At 31.3% G+C, this 19,988-nt stretch overlaps 5 protein-coding genes across 6 annotated transcripts; 4 read left to right on the forward strand and 1 right to left on the reverse strand.

Annotated features, from left to right (window-relative positions):
* Positions 1 to 11: 11 nt before the first annotated feature.
* On the forward strand, positions 12 to 2,628 carry LOC148197157 (uncharacterized; the record flags this gene model as incomplete). The annotated part of the gene is made up of 7 exons (XM_088093618.1): positions 12 to 257; positions 347 to 756; positions 962 to 1,061; positions 1,158 to 1,217; positions 1,293 to 1,379; positions 1,516 to 1,644; positions 1,971 to 2,628. Coding segments are annotated over 7 exons (1,335 nt in total), but the record flags the coding sequence as incomplete, so codon positions are not given.
* A 495-nt stretch (positions 2,629 to 3,123) lies between these two features.
* LOC124829000 (putative pentatricopeptide repeat-containing protein At3g18840) lies at positions 3,124 to 6,681 on the reverse strand. Its single transcript, XM_088092550.1, has one exon. It carries the CDS (start codon positions 6,322 to 6,324, stop codon positions 4,249 to 4,251), a length of 2,076 nt encoding a protein of 691 aa, XP_087948676.1. The 5' UTR covers positions 6,325 to 6,681; the 3' UTR covers positions 3,124 to 4,248.
* A 1,758-nt stretch (positions 6,682 to 8,439) lies between these two features.
* LOC124829001 (plastid division protein PDV2-like) lies at positions 8,440 to 10,523 on the forward strand. Of its 2 annotated transcripts, XM_088092416.1 has the most exons (3): positions 8,440 to 8,544; positions 8,639 to 8,909; positions 9,805 to 10,523. In XM_088092416.1, exons 2-3 carry the CDS (start codon positions 8,712 to 8,714, stop codon positions 10,474 to 10,476), a joined length of 870 nt encoding a protein of 289 aa, XP_087948542.1. In that variant the 5' UTR covers positions 8,440 to 8,544; positions 8,639 to 8,711; the 3' UTR covers positions 10,477 to 10,523. The 2 variants fall into 2 exon arrangements, with proteins under 2 accessions (XP_087948542.1, XP_087948541.1); XM_088092415.1 differs by having other exon boundaries at positions 8,471 to 8,909.
* A 4,432-nt stretch (positions 10,524 to 14,955) lies between these two features.
* LOC124829004 (anaerobic nitrite reductase Hb1) lies at positions 14,956 to 15,932 on the forward strand. Its single transcript, XM_047302419.2, has 4 exons — positions 14,956 to 15,114; positions 15,237 to 15,351; positions 15,420 to 15,536; positions 15,609 to 15,932. Exons 1-4 carry the CDS (start codon positions 15,011 to 15,013, stop codon positions 15,744 to 15,746), a joined length of 474 nt encoding a protein of 157 aa, XP_047158375.1. The 5' UTR covers positions 14,956 to 15,010; the 3' UTR covers positions 15,747 to 15,932.
* A 2,419-nt stretch (positions 15,933 to 18,351) lies between these two features.
* Positions 18,352 to 19,563, forward strand: LOC148197158 (anaerobic nitrite reductase Hb2-like). Its single transcript, XM_088092417.1, has 4 exons — positions 18,352 to 18,609; positions 18,707 to 18,821; positions 18,940 to 19,056; positions 19,191 to 19,563. Exons 1-4 carry the CDS (start codon positions 18,401 to 18,403, stop codon positions 19,329 to 19,331), a joined length of 582 nt encoding a protein of 193 aa, XP_087948543.1. The 5' UTR covers positions 18,352 to 18,400; the 3' UTR covers positions 19,332 to 19,563.
* The last annotated feature ends 425 nt before the right edge of the window (positions 19,564 to 19,988 follow it).

Below are 19,988 nucleotides of genomic sequence, written 5' to 3' on the forward strand. Positions count from 1 at the left end.
CAGCATGGTGCATTTCTGACAAAGAAATTTCTGCTGTGAACTGTAGTAATGTCATTTCACCCAGAAATTCTGTTGGCTTTCGCCTTAAGGAATGCAATAACCAGTTAGAATCAGAAACTGTCTTGGACTCTAGTATTCATCGATGTCACTCTGCACTATCTCAACGAACAGCATGCTCAATTGAAGCTTCTCCTGGGAACATTGAATCCAAAGCTGTAGTTGACTCTTACCATTCTCTGCCATTATCCATGTTGGAGGTAAGTATAATGAAAACCAGAAAACTGGTTACATCCTTTTATTTGTTATGCAGCATTCTCTAATATCCGGCTTCCAAATTTTATTTCAGCAGCAAACTCAGTTTGCTAAATTCAGTTCAACAAGTCTGGCCGAGCATCTTGGGAGTAGCTATGTTGATTACGTTCCAGAAACACCCAATTGGCTTTCTGAGGAGATGATTAAGTGCATATCAGCTATATATTGTGAACTTGCAGAACCACCTTCTCTTGATCATAAAAATGCTTCATCCCCTATTTCGTACTCATCTTGTGGTAACGAGTTATCTTCACAGAGCCAGGGTAGTAAGTGGGGATCACAATGGAAGAAACACTCATCCTTCAATCTAAACTCCACTAACCCTTTCCATGTCAGGGGGTGCAAAGAATTTAGCGAACCTTATTGCTCAATGACAAGGATACAGAAATTGTGCACAGATAATCAGAAATTAAAAGAAATTGAATACATGCTACGGAGATTTAGGTGAGCCATCTTATAGTGCATAATGCTTTTTATCATATTTTATTTAGATTCAAAGTTTCTCTTCTAAATAATCTACTAGTTGGATGATGAAGCTACACATTACATTTTTTACCTTGAATATTGAAGTTATCAACTGTGGTATGCAAATTTGGTTAGATGATTTCTTTTGTCTGGAAGAACAACATCATATCCTACTTTCTTGCAGGTCACTTGTTTCTCGGCTGGAAGACGTTAATCCTAGAAATATGAGGCATGAAGAAAAGCTTTCCTTTTGGATTAATGTGCACAATTCCTTAGCAATGCATGTAAAATTTCTGAATCTCTTAATTTTTGTTTTTTATCTCGTGCATGTTATTGCTCCAAATCAGAACCATTGTCATCCTCCTCGCTTTCCTCCACAGGCCTTGTTAGTTTATGGAATTTCAGCCAACAATGTTAAGAGAATGTCTTCAGTACTAAAGGTAAGTTTCTCGTTCATAAAACTCCATGGAATTGACTGGTATGTGACATTTACTAAAATAAGCTAGGATATTCAGGCTGCGTATAACATTGGTGGACATACTATAAGCGTAGACCAGATACAGAACTTCATTCTGGGATGCAGAATGCCTCGCCCAGGACAGGTAAATCTGATTTCCAGAAGCCTCAAAGAAGACTGCATATTTCATTTTACACAATAACCAAACAAGTTTGGCATAGATCAAACTGTCGTCCGTATGCTTTTCTTAACTCAGTATTGCACCTTTCTTTTTCTACTAGTGGCTGCGGTTGTGGTTTCCTTCAATGACAAAACCAAAGGTTAGAGATGCAAGAAAAGGATATGCAATACATCGTCCAGAACCTTTATTACTATTTGCTCTTTGCACAGGAAGCCATTCTGATCCTGCGGTAGACTTCTGGTCTTTCTGTATTTTTAAGTAAAAGGATACGTTCACCTACAATTTTTGTTGTATTCACCTAACTCAAGGAAACAGAAAATTCTGTATCTTAAGATGTAATTACCAAATTGAAACATTGATAGGTTAGAATAAATTTATTTGGATTAGTGAAAGTTTTCAGAAATTCTTGCCTTTTTCTTAGGTTAAGGTTATAAATAGCACATAAGATTCTGTACTTGACATATATGTAGCTTTCACAGCCTCCTGCTTTAAAGAAACCCCTTTTATCGGTCATTTTCTCATAAATTCACCTGGTCCTTGTTGCAACCTTCTCAGGTTCGTTTGTACACACCTAAGAGAGTATTTGAAGAGCTACAATGTGCCAAAGAGGAATACATTCAGTCCAACATCACCATAAGCAAAGAACAGAAAGTAGTTCTCCCAAAGATGGTTGATTCCTTTGCAAAAAATTCAGGTCGAGGAGCATCTGATTTGATGGAGATGATTAAGCCTTATCTACCCGATTCTCAAAGGAAGAGCATTCAAGAGTTTCATTCAAAGTCAAGCTTGAAAAACATTGAATTAACTCCTCATAACTTCACTTTCCATTACTTGATTTCAAAGGAATTAGCTTGGTAATGACATTCCTCGGTAGGATTCATGTACTTGTGTGGGTAGAATAATCATCTGTCTATCCAAAACTTGCATTTGGTGGTAAGCACAGGTGTAACGAGCAAGAAGCAAATTTGTCTGCTTCAAAACATAACAGGTGAATAATAGTTGCCTGCGTTATATCCGTGAAGATATTAAACCAAGGATGGTGAGTCACTAAGGTGGGAATACGAAGCAGAGAAAGATGTACTTCAGATAGAAAGCAAAGGTTTAACTAATTTTTGCTTCATAACTCCCTATCTTAAGGTCCTTTTCAGTTAATGGATGTATATTCTTGATTCTTTTCATCGACATCAGCTTAGTATGATATTTCAATCCTGGATACTTTTTCTGTGTCTGCTCAGCAGAAATCATTATTGACACCCAGCACAGCAATTCTAAAGCACATTCTTATTGCCTTTTGGTCAAACAGCATGAAAGATAACGAGAGAATGACTGAAAAGAAAATCATTAACTCTAAAAAAAATTTAGATTTTAACACTCAAGCATTTTTTTTATTCATTCAAGTTCATGATAAGTTTGTTTTCGATCCTTCAAATTTAAAATTGATCATTTTAATCTCTATAATTTGACATACAAAAACTTTTTTTATTTCAATACCAAATGCTTTGTACTTAAAACGCTTTCAATGGGAAAGAGTTATTGATGGCAAGAATGTAGAACCAAAATAGTTTATCAAGTAACAAGTTGTAATTTATTAACCAAGTGAAACCATGAGTTATGTTTTGGACAGAGAATAAAACATTTTTTTTTTTCAAATTACATAAACTAAAGTTCAATTTTAAATTTTGAGAATAAAAACGATCTAATCCCAAATTTGAGATACTAAATATATAAGTTTAAATTTCAATTGTTGCTACAAATTAAAGTTATCTGGATAGGAGCATAAATTCCCGATTTTTCTTTGAGGAATTAATACATTTACTCTAGTGGTAGACAGATTACTGAATTCTTAACAAACCATGAATATAACAGATCAACTGTATCTAAAATATTTCCGAGGAGTCATGCAAACTCCCAAGTCCTTCCTAAATACTTGACTTGAAGGCGCAGAAAAACTGCACAAGGAGAAGGATGGACTCTTGCTGTGTGTCATGGTTGCAAAAGGGTCCTTTTATCTTCAAACTGCTTATCTTTCCCCTGCAAGGATCCACCTCTGCCTTGATAGTGTTGTTGGAATCTGGACTTCATACCTAAAGAACGTCGTCTCCACAAAACAGCAGCAAAACCAAAACTCAACAATCAACTACAGCGGCAATCACAGAGCTGGTTTTGTCTTAGCTCCTCACATGCTTGAAAACCGAAATAGAGCACAGGAATTCAAGACATGTTTCTTTGTTTCCATTCCCACGCTTCAGATCACCCATAGCAGCACCAACACACCAGGGTGGAATCACCACGGAGTTTCATAATCACGGAGCATTAATCCTTCATTATGTTCCATGTGCCACCAAATATGAGACAGTTGGTCGTGTAGATTGTAGAGCACCACCTTTTCCACCTTGAATAACTGCCTTCACAGAATCTGTAATCTACCAAAACTTCAACTCAAAAGGAATAAATTCTCTCGACATGTATCTCCATAAATAGTTTGAATCCCGACAGTGAATTTACCAAGTCATCTCATCAGGCCAACTTACAGCTGTTTTGCTCTTTACTTCATTTGCCATGATTTTACTGTGATAGGATAGAATAGGATGTGACAACATCAAATATTTGTATGTAAGGAGGACATGTCATCAAATGCACCTCTTCGAAATCATCAAATGCACTTTCATGAAGAAAATAGTCTTCCAACCGTTTTTGTTGTAGTATTATAATTCCTATTGACTACTGCAAATACTATCTATAAGCATGCTGCATTGGATGGTGGCTCTATGATCCTTATGCGGCAGAGCATCCAATTTTAGTGGCATTGGCTAGTTAACCATCAAAGTATATCCTAAATACCAGCCTGAATTTCATTAAGTTGATTCAGCTCTACGAAAGATAAATACAGTTTCCCATTCAAGCGCATTAAAGTTGAATATATTGCATCTGCTTTTGAATGAGATGTATCACCAGAAGTAAATACATGAATACCATTTTCCACAAATATCCAACTGCAACCAGCAAGCTTCTTAGCCTCGTATCCTCTCATTTTCTTTCTTATTCTTCCCATCTCATCCCACTTCCCTGTGGCAGCATAGGCATTGGCCAACTGCACATATCTAGACCCGTTATCTGCTTCAACTTTTAATAGCTCCTCTTCTGCCCGTTTGACAAGTGCTGTATCACTGCTCATCTGACAAGCATTAAGAAATGCACCCCAGATTGTAGCATCTATTGGTATGGGAATCTTCCTCATGAATTCTACTGACTTTTCTAGTTTATTAGCCCTTCCATACATATCAACCATACATGCATAGTGGTAAATATCCGGCAATACATTGTAATCTTGTTCCATGGAAATAAAAAATTGCTCTCCTAGTTCAACTAATCCACTGTGCCGACAAGCTGATAGAAGAGCAATAAAAGTGACTGCATCTGGCTTGACACTTTTATTCAGCATTTCCTGAAAAAGATAAATTGCTTTATTTTCATAACCATGATGAGCATAACCAGCAATCATGATATTGTATAAGATTGCATCTCTATCACTATCAGTAACCAGTTGGAAGATTTTCTCAGCATAAGTAACATTTCCACATTTTGAGTACATATCAATCAAAGCACTCAGTAATTTCTTATCCACATGAAATCTCATTCTCAAGATGTAAGCATGACTTTCCTTTCCCAAACTAAGGGTAGCTTGTATGGCACAGGCACCAAGCACACTGATAATGATCGCTGTATCAGGGACTACTGCTTCTTTAGTTAAAAACTCTTTGAAAAGTTTGAAGACTTCCTCACATTGTTGTGATTTGACATAGCCAGAACATAGAGCTGTCCATACAACTGAGTTTCTTTCCAAGAGTGAATCAAAAAGCCTTTGGGCTTCTTCCATGTTACCTTGAGATGAGTAGCCTGCTATCAATGAAGCAACTGAAAATGGACTTTTAATCTCAATTTCTGCATTGACTAACTCGGCATATCTGATATTCCCACACTTAGAGTAGAAGTCGATAATGCCACTGCTAATAAATTTATTTGAACTGTAACCACTTTTCAAAACCCAAGCATGAACAGATTTGCCAAGCTTTACACATTTTAGACCTGTGCAAGCACTCAAAACACTTGCTAAAGTGTGTTCGTTGAAACCAATACCATTTTCAGTCATCACAACAAACAAGGTAAGTGATTTCTCCGCATAGCCGTTCTGGGCGTACCCTGCAATTAATGTATTCCAAGACACAGTATCATTTAATTCAGGATTTTTCCAAAATATATTTAGGGCCATGGTCATCTTTTTTTCCCTACAACAAGCTGCAACCATTGCATTCTTTGAAATTAAGTCCACCATCCCATCACAACCGCTAAATGCAGTACATGCATCTTGAAACGAACCACATTTAGAGTACATGTCTATGAGAGAACTCAAAGAAAACTTACTTAAATCATTTGCAGTTTTCACCATATATGAATGCATCTGCTTCCCATAAAGCAGCACACGTAGTTTGGCAGCAAGGTTAAGAATGGTCGTGAGAGTGAACTCATCAATCCCAATTGTGTCACGTGCAGATTGCATTCTAGTAAACAAATCAAGTGCCTCAGTCTCGTACCCATCGGAGCCAACATAAGCCGACAACATGGAATTATAAGAAACCAAATCTCTGTGAGAGGCTGAGTCAAAAAGAGCTTGTGCGTGAGGCAAGTTGTGTGCTTTTATGTAAGCCATAATTATGACATTCCAAGAGAACACATTGGGGTGGGGAATTTCATCGAACAGTTTGTGGGCCTCTTGCAAAAGGCCATGGTTGGAATAAAGATGAATGAGTTGATTACAAGTGAAAATGCTTGATACCAAACCGGATTTTATAGCCTGCACATGGTCACGGTATACTAGAGCATCTCTCACTCTCAGGGGCCTAATTACCATTGCTACTGACTATTGCTTTTGAAAATGTAAGTATTGTTCTTGGCCAAAAACAAAAGGCTAATAATACCATTAAAAACTTTGGGAAAAACAAAATTGATTTTTTTCAAAAACATCAAAACATTGTATTTATGTGATGATGATGGTATTGTATGCTTGGTTTTGCATTTTAATTCACGCTCCTTCATGCATGCATATAAAAAAAATGGAAATCAAGGTGCACGTGCCTCTCACATTTGATCCTCTTTATCTGAAACCTCTTTTCTCTCTCAAATCAAAACAAGCTTCTAAATACGACAATAATTCATGATTACAAATTACAACTCACCTTATAATTAGATTCTTCAGAATAGTTGAAACTAATTGTCGGGAATGTCAATTGTTTAAATAACATAAAAAAAAATTATACTGTGTATTTTATTTTATAGTCTTCTCTTTCACTAGTATTATTATCTTTTGTATTTTATGATATTTTATATATTTAACATTTTCAAAAATTTTGTATCCTTATAGAAATTTGACACCCCAAAACATTTACTGAATATTCACTGTTCATAAGTATGAAATAAATTATAAAAATACATTATACAGTGAGTTTGGTAACAAAAGATTTAGAAAGCTCTAGTTAAGAAGAAAATGAGAGTTTATATTGAAGTTTTTTTAGAATATTTACTTAATATTTTTTATTTAAATTAATTTTTAAGAAACATTTTAGTTTTAGAAATTAGTTCTTATTTTAGAATTATAAAATCAAGATTAAGATATTATAAATATTTTATAAAACTCCCTACAACAGTATAAGAGTCAAGGTCTGTAGAATAGAAGAAAATATCTTACAAGTAGTTATTTCACTCTTTTATGGTGAAAGCTATGAATACAAATATATCTAATCACCAACTTAATTTATGTTGATAGACATGAAAATGTATCCTATGATCTTCAAGAAAATGTTAAGAACCATAAACATATTGATAAGAATGTCGTTAGTATTAAATATGAGTTTTGGAACTGCATAAGGGTAAAAATGACTAATATGAAAATATGTAAAAAAGAGAAGGTTTTAAGTTAAAGATTAATGGTTAAAATAAGTAAGATGATATATATAAGTCGAAAGACTCATAAATGGAAATTTTTAGTATTCAATTTGAATTTGAACTCCCACGTTAAAAAGACTAATATATTTAAGTAAAAATGATCGAAAAACTAATTGAAGAAAAAATTGTTAGGATTCATCGTCTGAAATCTCACAACTCATAAAAAATTAAATAAAATAACTAATATGTAAACAAAAAACATCAATAAATATGAGTATGAAATTCCACTTTACTTAAAAATCAATAAAATAACTAATATATAAATAGAAGAACTAATTAATAGGAGAATTATAAGAATTCAACCTAAAACTTAGGTAAAGGTTAAATAAGGATAAGAATTCGGTAAGGGTTATATAAAGATTCTACAACAATAATTTTTTATGAATTAATAATCTTTGAAAAGTAGTTATTTTTTATTACTTGGTAGGAAAATGATACTTCAACAACCATTTTTGACAACATTTAGACACGCGCACACGTGTCAAAATCTGAGTGGTCCATTTTCATTTAATTTTTCCAACTGGACCACTCAGATTTTGACACGTGTGCGCGTGTCTAAATATTGTCAAAAATGGTTGTTCAAGTATCATTTTCCTACTTGGTAATATAATTTTTCTGTTGAAATATTCTTTCCAACTCATCACATTTTCTTTTGTTTCTTAGGAGATATTTTGCTAATAATTTCTACTATATTTCACGAACAGGTTAGAGAATCATAGCCCCACGGCAATCCAAAAGGTGAAAGAATACTACTTTTAAAAGAAAAATTCCCTAAATCCATCCAATCCAATTTTCATCTTATACTTTTATAAACCCTAAATTTTTCTAGACATTTGTGCAAATAGTAATATATATATATATATATATATATATATATATATATATATATATATAGTGGTTAACAGGGTAATAAATTAGTATTTTAACACACTGAAATAAATTAAATAAAAGAAAAGAGATGAAAATTGAAAAGTAATTTGTGGAAATGATAAAAAAAGTTTTGATATTAATGTTTGTCTGTTTGGGAAGTTTGACAAAAGCGCAAAAGTTAATGAGCGTAGATTTTCTTTCTCTCTGGCGCACCAGAATCACTGGATCACAATCCCCACCACTGGAAAGCATTTGGCGGGTTTGGATTTCATGTCAAACTTTTCTTTTTCTCTTTGAAATTCACAAAATTAATATTATGAAATTGAAATTGAAATTACAAGCATTGAATTTAGGGTAGAAAAGAACCGAACAAAGGAAACAAACAAAGAGAGACAGAGAGACAGAGGGAGAGAGAGAAAGAGGAGAATGGAAGAGGAAGGCATAGGGTTAGTGTTGGCCAGAGCCACAGAACTTCGATTGAAAATCACCAATTGCATCCACAGAACCGACACCGCCAATGGTCCCACGCCGCACGCCGACGACGACGATGAAGAAGCCACCGAGCGCCTTCTCAACATTTGCGATGCCCTTGAAGCCTTGGAGACCCAACTTTCTTCTTTGCAGGTGCCATATTTCAAAATTAGGTTTCTTTTCTTTTCTTTATTTTTATTTGGGGCTTTTTTGGCGGTTGGGAATTGTGGGATATCCTAGATTGTATTTGTTTTTCATAGCTTGTTGGTTGGGTATTTGATTTTCTGCTGCCTCAGTTAGTGAGTTCGAGATTTGAGTGGTGGTCTTGGTACGTTATGGAAGTTTTGTAGCTTACCGGCTTTTGTTCATTCTTGTCGATAATCAAATGCCAATAAACTCCATTTTTGTGACCAAAGTGGTTAACTGTACATGTTCAAGTTCAGTAACGCCTGTGGTTAACTGTCACCACAGGTATCTGCAGTGTATTTGCAGTCTAGGTGTTGAGGTGCTTCATGGATTGAGAAAATACCACCTTACTAATGAATGAATACACCTTTTCATTAGTTTTATGCAGACCCTTGAAAATAATAAGTAAATTGGTATTTTTTGTAATGAAAACTGAAAACAGAAAGCATTTTCTCAAACTAAACTGTCCCGGATTGTATTTAGATGTTTGTTTTGACTATTGTGGAAACATGGTGTGTCTACGTTTGTGCTTTGTTAGAAATACAGTTTTCCCTTGCATTGCATATTTACATTCTAAATTAATGGTTTCTTCATTCTTGGCCTTGCAAATCCACAATGTGAAATGGAACTTGACTCGTTGGAGTTTGGAAGTGTGTGATCAGTATGCCATCAGTCCTTCACACTCTTTCCTACTTTGTGACGCTGCGAAAATATGATTTTATTTATTATTTTGAGCTTGTATTAATGCTTGTAAGATGATTTTTAAAGTTTTATGATTTTTATGCTTTGCTATGAGAAAATAATCAAATTATGATTGAGATAAGAGTTTTGCGAATCATATGTATCGTTGTGCTTTTTTTAGGTTCTGCAGCAACAACAGCGATATGAAAGAGAAATTGCCTTGGCTGAGATTGAAAACAGTCGCAAAATGTTAATTGACAAGCTCTCTGAGTACAAAGGTAAGGAATTGGAAGTGATACATGAAGCTTCCACTTTTGCTAGTGAAACAGTGGAGCACAGCAATGATCTACTACTTCCTCCATATCCTAGCCGCCCTCCCTACTCTGTGTCTATGGACAAGGAATATCTCTCGCAGATTCCTTCCGTGAACAAGTCTGGTCGCAATGGGTTAATGACGCTTGATCCAATGATTGAGACCAACAAGAATCTCCGTGAAAAAGATCAAAATCTCGTTGAAAATGGGGCTAAAAATTCGAGAAAAGGATTGGGATTTTTTATAACTTCTGCAGCCAAAACAATGCTCACGGTAGCTGGCGTGGTATCAATATTAAGTTTGTCTGGTTTCGGGCCTAAGTTAGGCACACGTTTCAGCGTGCAAGGCTGGCGTCACAGAGTAGAAAATGTGGAGAGATCTACAACTAAAAATGGGGGTGAGAGACCAAGTACTCAGTGTCCACCTGGGAAAATAATGGTGTGGGAAAATGGGGAAGCGCGATGCCTAGTGAAAGAGAGGGTTGAAATTCCATTTTCAGCTGTTGCTGCAACTCCTGATATAAACTATGGATGTGGTTGACAATGGCTTTTGTACTCTGCATTGTATATCAGTTCACTTTCTTCTCCCTTTCTTTTGTTCCTTCGTTCTACCTTTTGTCAATATGCTTTTGAAAATGTTATATTCAGTGGCTGAGTGTCTTGGTTTTGGTAGGTGTTGCAGTTCATCCTTTATTTTGAAAATGGGAGAAATTTTGAATAAACACGACAATTTAATAATGATTTTACATTTTAAGGATTTGAATGAAAGATCTTTAAGAAAACCATAATTACATTAATCAAATATGAAACAATTAATTAGTAAGTCCAAACACTAATCATTACTTTATTTTTGCAGAATGAATAAGAAATCATTACTTTATTTTGGCAGAAAAAGCCACGTGTCCTACCCCTGCCATCGCATGAATTATGGAAATATTATGCACGTGTTTAATTGGTCGTTGAATTTGAAAATATTATTAATATGATGTGTAATATATTGTTAACACAAGTGCTTTATGATTCGATTAGTGTGTTAGTCTGTACTTTGTTTTTCTTCTAATAAAAGTTGAGTTGATGGCATATTATTCTGAGTCTATACTATATATATTATACGAATTGTTCCTAAGTCTAAAACACATTGAAGTTTTTTTTTTATTATAATACAGTTCAAATTCATTTTTTATTTCATCATATTTATATATCATAACTAATTTTAACTATTTAATATCATAATTTTGAAATAAATATTATTTTCAATAAAAATATAAATTATGATTCATGTTATTTTTAAGGAATATTCACTTCTTAAACACTTATATTTATTCTATTCATAAAATTTTAACCTCTCTTACTAACATAGATGTCATAGAGTCTTTTTGAGATAAACTTCTTTTTTTCTCAATAACAAAAAGCTCATTTCCAATTAACAAGAATTTCTAAAACTACGTTAAAATCTTGTCACCACTCTTGCATTCTCGGTGAGATCAATAATATAATTCAGTGCATGTTAAAATTGTGTGTTAACATAATTCATGCTGTTTATTCTCCTTGTTCCTTTAATACATTATTTTTTATATTAAATTCCTATGTCTCTTGCTTTTAGTGAATTTCTCTTCTTCCTTATCCTCACACAGAGATTGTCGTTAAAAGCCATGGTTGGAATGGAGCAAGGTCTTAGATAAAAGGGATTCACATGTAACTACAGGAAGTCACATGGACAGTCTTTTGAAAGAACAGATGTGTTGGGATTTGACCTATTTCTGTTGAAGCTCGTAACATGACAGAAGACACATCATGCTGGAAATGCTAAGGTTCAAAAGGAATTATTCATGTTTGGATAAAAGAATTGTAACAAAATTGTTTTGGAGGTGAATGAAGAAGTATATAAAGTTTTTGTTTGTTTGTAAATATATATTTTTTTTCTATTATCTTTTGTTTTTGTTCTCAATTTGAAACATGTGAATACATGTTTGGATTAAGTAAAAAACATAATTTCATTAATGTCATACGAGTCTAATAAATATTTAATTATCGTATAATCTTAATTGATGTGTTTGAATACAGGTCTAAAGAAATGTGCTTTGATATATGAATATATAATAAATCATAATAAATAATAATTGATAATAATAAATATAAACAACAAGTTTGTAATTTAATTTCTATATTTAAATTTTTTATTTCATTAATGTAACCCACTTTTATTAAATTATAATTAACATTATTTGAAGGTGTTGTGTGTAAAAATCTAAGTTTGTGACTTTAAGATCCAAATGATTTTCTATTTCGGAATCTCTTTAAATTTGACACTAACACTTTGCAAGTAGTAAATATTACAAATTTTAATATGTGATATATTTAAATTTTGATAGGTAACATCTTCAAATGAAATTAATATTATTTAACAAAAATAATCATATTGAATATTTTTACTGAAATAAAAACTCAATTATTTTTTTGAAGAAAAAAATAGAAACTCAATTAAAAAAATAAATATAAGGATAAAAGGAAATAAAAACATATATTTAAAGATGAAATTACTAATGAAGTTAAATGATAATAAATAATATAAATGGTATAATAAATATAAGTAATTTATAATAAATAAGAATAAATATTTAGATTTACTAAAAGCATAATTTCTTTAATGTCGTACAAGTCTAATAAATATTTCACTTATCGTAGTTTGAATAACTAATGCTTCATGTCTTAAAGACATGTGTTTTCATTTAAATATATAATAAAACAATTCATAATAAATAATATAAATTATATAATAAATGATAATTAGTATGAATAATAGATAATAACCAGTAATAAATGATTCATAATAAATTTTAATAAATATTTAGATTTAATAAAACATAATTTCCTTATGACACACAAGTCTAATAAATATTTCATTTTCGTATAATTTAATGATAAGTATGAATACCTAATGCTCCATGTCTTAAAGATGTGCTTTCATATGAATATATAATAAAATAATTTAGAATAAATAATAAAAAATGTTAACTGATAATAATAAATATAAATTACACTAAATATATATTATATAATAAATAGTAACAAATAATATAAATATAAATAAATAAGAATAAAGAAAAAATTTGTAAAAAATAATAGTGAATATAAATAATAATTAAGTTAACTATATTTTTGGTTCCTAAACTATTATCTGATTTTAGTTTTCGTCCTTCTTCAAAATTTTAATTTATTTTTATCTTACTTCTTTTAAAAAGTTTCAGATATAGTCCTCTATGACCAACGACATTAGTGGGTTGTGGCCGTGATTCACCACGATTGAGGACTCTTGGTGGTTTGTGAAGTAGTCGCTCGTGTCAATGGGCAGTGGCTGACGGTGGTTCATGGTGTTAGGGTTTCTGGTAGGGAAGATGATGACATGACAACCACATGTTATAGTATGCAACATGTTATGTGATATATCGTTAGCCACGTTAGAAGAAGACTAATGTTATTGGTTGTGGAAGACTATATCTGGAACTTTTTAAAAGGAGAAGGATGAAAATATATCAAAGTTTCAAAGAGGGACGAAAATTAAAATCGCATGATAGTTTAAGGATAAAAACATATTTAACCATAATAATAATAATAATTATAAATATACATGATAAATTATTAATATAAATAAAATAAATAAATAGTAAATTACATAAATAATAAATAAAGTTCTATATGATTCATACAAAAAATGATACATGATAAGATGATACAAGCAAAATCATTAGACGAATTAATACGTAAATAATATAGTATAATGAACTTATCAAACATATACTAGAATAAACTAATCAGAAAATATACTAGAATAAATTCACTAGATGACTCAATAACTAACTAATAAAAGACTCACTAATGAATTGATCAGACAATACAAAATAACTTATCAAATGATATAAAATCAAACAATATAAGTTTGAGTCCATCATACTATATGAGTGAACTTACCAAACGATGCATTAAGATACTTCTACCATACATCTAAAGCTCTTCATTTAATGCACTTCTACTAATAATATTAGGCGAGTATACATTAATTAAACAAGTCTATGAATACATACCAGAATACTTTTTCCATACAATAATTATACGAGTCTATCAACACACATTAGACGAGTTTGTCAATATACTGATTTGACGCGTCTAATAATATACATAAAACGTGTTTACCCATACATTGATTAGACAAGTCTAGCAATATACATTAGACGAATATATTCATATAATGATTAAATGAGTCTATGAATACATATTAGACGAACTTCATACATGAGTCTGTTTATACATCGATTAGATGAGTAATAACAAACACAACATGACTTTGTCCATACAAAAATTAGATGAATCTAGTCGTATACGTTAATAAGTTTGTTTGTATTGATTAAATGAATCTATTAATACTTAATACAGATGCTTAATATACAACTTTGTACATACTATGATTAAGCGAATTTATCTACACTCTTATTTAGACAAGTTTAACAATTTCAATTAGACAAATGTGTTTATTTATTGATCTGATGATGTTTTTAATACATTTATGATAATTTTGTCCACTCGTTACGGATGAATATGTCTATACAATATAATCATTGACTATATATTGTTTTAAAAAATTATATACCATACATTTTATAAAAATATATATAAATATCTTAAATATATTCTCTTTATAAAAATAATACAAATATTATTATTTAATTTTATATAATAAGATATTGTATTAAATTGTAATTATATTTTTGTAAACACAAATTAATATAATAAATATATTATAAATTTTAAAAATCCTATGCGTTTGAGGAGTACAAATACTAGTTATTAATATAGACTCATATTTTAATACTCCTCTTTATAAAAATTGATGACTAATTTAATATTTTAATTGATACTTTTTTTTTTCTTGAAAATATCAGAATCAAAGAACGTGCCAGACAAACGCCTACCCATAGCATTGAAGGGGCAACCTCATCTTGAAGGAACCTGTCTATAAAAGCAAGCCACAACACCAACCACTTCTATCATATCACAGTCTCATACCACCACTTACAAACATGGAAGGAAGAGTTTTCACAGAAGAGCAAGAAGCTCTTGTGGTCAAATCATGGGCAGCAATGAAGAAGAATGCTGGAGAACACAGTGTCAAGTTCTTCAAAAAGTAAGCTACACGAATTTCTTCAACTTTTTCAATCACGAACTGCTAATTAGTACAACGCACTGCATCTTTTTCAACAATTGAACTTATCATGACTGATACCAGACTTTGAATTTAACGTCTAGAATATTGGAGATTGCTCCTGCAGCTCGGCCAATGTTCTCGTTCTTGAAAGATTCTAACGTCCCTTTGGAGGAAAACCCGAAGCTGAAGCCCCATGCCATGGCTGTCTTTGTCATGGTAATTTTATCACTTCATTCATTTCATCTTTATCATCACTTCATGCCATGTTGTTTTTGTTATTTCAGACCTGTGACTCGGCTGCTCAACTGAGGAAAGCTGGTAAAGTGACTGTGAGGGAATCAAACTTGAAAAAATTAGGTGCTTCTCATTTTAAAGCCGGTGTTGCACCGGAGCATTTTGAGGTATGTGTATATATTCTTAAAACATGAGCATTTTGAGGTATGTGTACATTCTGATTGTTTTGGTTTGTTAAGGTAACAAAAATGGCACTTTTGGAGACCGTAAAAGAAGCAGTGCCTGAAATGTGGTCAGAGGCAATGAAGAATGCGTGGGAAGAAGCTCATGATCAGCTGGCTGATGCCATCATATCTGAAATGAAGCCCTCGTCTTAGATTCTAGTTCCTTTTTCTCGGATTGAATAAGATTGATAAGGTGGTGTTTCTATGGAGAATAATGTATCTTTTTAAAATCTGTAAGGTGATTACTAATAATTGTGGCTTTAAATCAGATCAGAGATTACACAAAATCAGAAACTATTATATATTTAAAACAAAATCATGAGGTTGCATGTATATTTATATTTTGTTGTGCGGATTGCATATCTTTAGGATCGGTAATGTTTATTCGTAAACTAACAGTACAGAAAATGAAGGTGTGCTTGTCTTTTACTGGTAGAATGGGAGAACAGAGAAGGTTTTATTGGAGACAGGGGAAGGGAATAAGAAATTCATCGTAAAAAATTTAAATTCTTTTTTATTCTAATATTCAATAGATAGAAAACTTTTTTTCATATTTGTCCTCATATGTTTTTTAATTATTTCAATGTTTTTCTAATTGTTTTGATATTAATTAATTAATTTTTACAAGAAATATAATATTATTAAATATTCTATATCAAAAAAAGAATGTATTCGATTTAAAATATTTAAAAATAATAATAATATAACTTAAATAAAAATGAAAGAATCCTATAAATTATTACTCAATTATATATAAATAAAAATTTATAACATAAAAATCATCTAATAAATTTTGAAAACATTAATAAAATAATGTTTAAAAAGTTAAAAAAATATTAAAAGATTATAAAAAACAAATATTTGAATTTAAAAATACTTCAAATAGTTACTTCCTTTATCTAATTATAAAGGTTATAATACATTAAAATTTAACACACTATTATAACTATACAAAGAAAACAAAAATGTAAATTTTATAAATATAAAATAAGTCAAACAATCAAAAGAATTCAAGAAAAAAGTAAGTAAAACAAATTACTAAAAGATATATATATATATATATATATATATATATATATATATATATCACAATTATCTAATAAACCATAACTATTTAGTATTTTAAAAAGTAACAGAATAAAGAGAAGTATGAATATTGGGACAAAAACACAACAAATATATACTAATTTCAATCTCTTACTCAATTAAAAAATACATATTACCTATTCTTATATTCATACCTAGTCATTACATGAATTTTTCATCAAAATGTGAACAATCTATTTATCGTTTCTAATTTTTAATTGTAAAAAAATTAGTTTTACTTTGAATTTTGCTTAAAAATTATATATAACTTCTCATTTGACATGGTGAAACAATTCATATTAACTAGATCTGTGTAATAAAATTACATCTTTAATTCTTTTTGTTCATTTAAAGTTTTGAGCTAGTTTTTCATTAGTTTAATCTTTGATCTTAACAAAAATATATATATATATATATATATATATATATATATATATATATATATATATATATATATGTTAGAACCTTTTATTTCCTTTTTCATTCATTCCTTTCATTGCAACTCCTGTCATCGAAAGTCAAAATTACGTTAAAATAACTTTAGTACTTTAGTTTGTTGGGCATAGGAAGAGAGACATACCCTAATGTGCAATCATATAAACACAATCGTACAAGAGAATGACACTATCCTCTGCCCAAAACTTTAAAATAATGATTAAAGAATTTTTTATTTTTAGTGATTGTTCTACTTTCTTATTTTTATTTAATATAAGACTTACACTTTGATTTCCAACCATGTTTTGTTAGAATTAAGAAATTGATTAATCTAAAATCAACTTTTGAGTTAAAATGACTTAACTAGTTTTTGTATAGAGAAAATGTTATATTGAGTTTTAATATTTTGCGTTAATCTTGTATTTTGCTCTATTTGAAGCAGAAATCTTAAAAACAGAAGTTTCTACTGATACACATAAAAAGCTATATTATTTATTTACCTATTTAAATCAACATAAAGCATTTTCGTGATACCTGCGTTTGTAGAGTTAACAACCATTATTGATGAAAATTTTAAACAAAGATTACTTTACTTCAAAAATGTTTGCTACAATAATTTTATTCAAAATCAATTTTACAAACTGAATAATAAACAAGTTGATAAATTTCTAATTTATAAAATTTGAGCTAATAAATCAGTTTGTTCAATCAGATGTGTATCGTAAATACAAAATTACATAAAAGAACTGAATTATATCAGTTGTGTGGTGTCTGGTCTCACGAGAATAAACTAATCAACCAGAATGCGCCGCCATAATTGCAGAAGAAAAAAGAAACCGTAGTTGAGGTTGTACTCTTCATCTTTTGGTGTAGTTCTTAAAAGAAAACATGAAAGTTATAAGCAGTTATTATAATATGATCATAAGAGGAAAGAGATAAAAAAATAATGAAGCATATAAGCATAGAATAATTTGATTTGATCTCATCATGGCTTACGTAGGGCATGTTCAGACAAATCAATTCAAGTTCAAACTCAACTACACGATCATGTTGACCGATCAAAACCATGAAGCAGCCCCTGGTTTTTGTGCTCCTAGTATGCCACTTTGCAACCGTACATACCTTCAGATACACCACAAAAGTTGGCATCAACCAAATCTATCCACATATAATCCAAAAAATATGTTGTTTTGGATATATTTTTTACTATTCTGGAAAGCAAATGGACTAAGCAAACATGCAGTGGGAATGACTCCACGATGCAGTGAAAGGCCAACTTCGTTTCAATGAATCCCACTATAAAAGCTTTACCAAAGCAAGCCACAACATCAACAACTTCCACTGCAATCACAATCCTAAACAAATACCTTAGCATACCACACAACATGAACTCCATGGGAAAATGTTTCACGGAAGAGCAAGAAGCTCTGGTGGTGAAATCATGGAACGCGATGAAGAAGAATTCTGGGGAATTGGGTCTCAAGTTTTTCTTGAAGTAAGCTTCTTCCATTTTTTCAAACACTCTTGCTTACGTTTTAACTTTTTCTCTTTCTCAAATCATTATTCAACTGATATGGCTTCAAACTTGGTAGAATATTTGAGATTGCTCCATCAGCTCAGAAATTGTTCTCATTCTTGAGAGATTCAACCGTTCCTTTGGAGCAAAACCCCAAGCTCAAGCCCCATGCAACGTCTGTCTTTGTAATGGTAAGCTGAAATTAAATTAGCACTGAACCAAATCTCCAGTTAATTATTAATTAAACTATTAATGTATTATAGATGCCATGTTTCTTGGTACCACTTCACTTTGTTCTTGTTATTGTAGACCTGTGATTCAGCAGTTCAACTGCGGAAAGCTGGGAAAGTCACTGTCAGAGAATCCACCTTGAAAAAATTAGGTGCTACCCATTTTAGAACTGGCGTTGCAAACGAGCATTTTGAGGTATATAATATAATCAACTTTCAATATAAGTATGGTTGACTAATTGAACATTGAAGTAAGTCTATATGTGGATAATACTTTTGTAGAAGAGTAATGTATGCAGTTGATTATATATTCTCTCTGGTTTTGTTAAGGTGACAAAGTTTGCACTTTTGGAGACCATAAAAGAAGCTGTACCTGAAATGTGGTCACCAGAGATGAAGAATGCATGGGCAGAAGCTTATGATCAGCTGGTGGATGCCATTAAATCTGAAATGAAACCACCCTCCTCTTAGACAAACAATCCCACACCTGAAGCTTTTCATTCCATCCCTCTGAAACTGAATAAACTTGATGACTGTTTGTGATAATAAAAGTGCTGAGTGTTGGTGCTTTTCTTTTGTGTGAATGCAATGTCGCTATTTAGAAGTTGCTAGGTAGGAAAGTAAGTGTGTAACATTAATGTAACAGTTCTGAAATTGAAGTTGTCTGAATGAATTATAGCTATTTGTGGCTTTGTTACATTTATTTGTTGTGTCTTCCCTGATGAAGGGATAGTAGTTTAGCAATGGAACTTCAGTGGGAGTTCATGATGTTTCTTGACATCTTTTTCCAACCCAAAACAGAGGAACGGTAACCATAACAAGCAAGTTTCTCTTTAATTAAATAACTTTCATTTTTCATTTCTTTCTCTCTTATTGTTTTTTATTAACCAAGCACATGTATGGGTGTCCCACATGTTAAAAATTTTGTAGAAACATTATCTCTATGTATCCTTCTTCTTTATTCTTGAAATAGAACCCATGTGTAACGAAAGATACATCATTTATCGAAAAAAATGTAGAAATTAATGTCTTTTAAATCTTCTAATTAAGCAATTTTAATTTTAATGTTTATTATTTTTGTTTATTTTAAGTCTTTATGATTGAAGTTGATATGTGAAAAAGGACTGG

This window comes from Vigna umbellata, chromosome 6 (assembly GCF_029865625.1).
Source record: "Vigna umbellata cultivar VRB3 chromosome 6, Vumbellata_1.0, whole genome shotgun sequence".
Classification (NCBI taxonomy): domain Eukaryota; kingdom Viridiplantae; phylum Streptophyta; class Magnoliopsida; order Fabales; family Fabaceae; genus Vigna; species Vigna umbellata.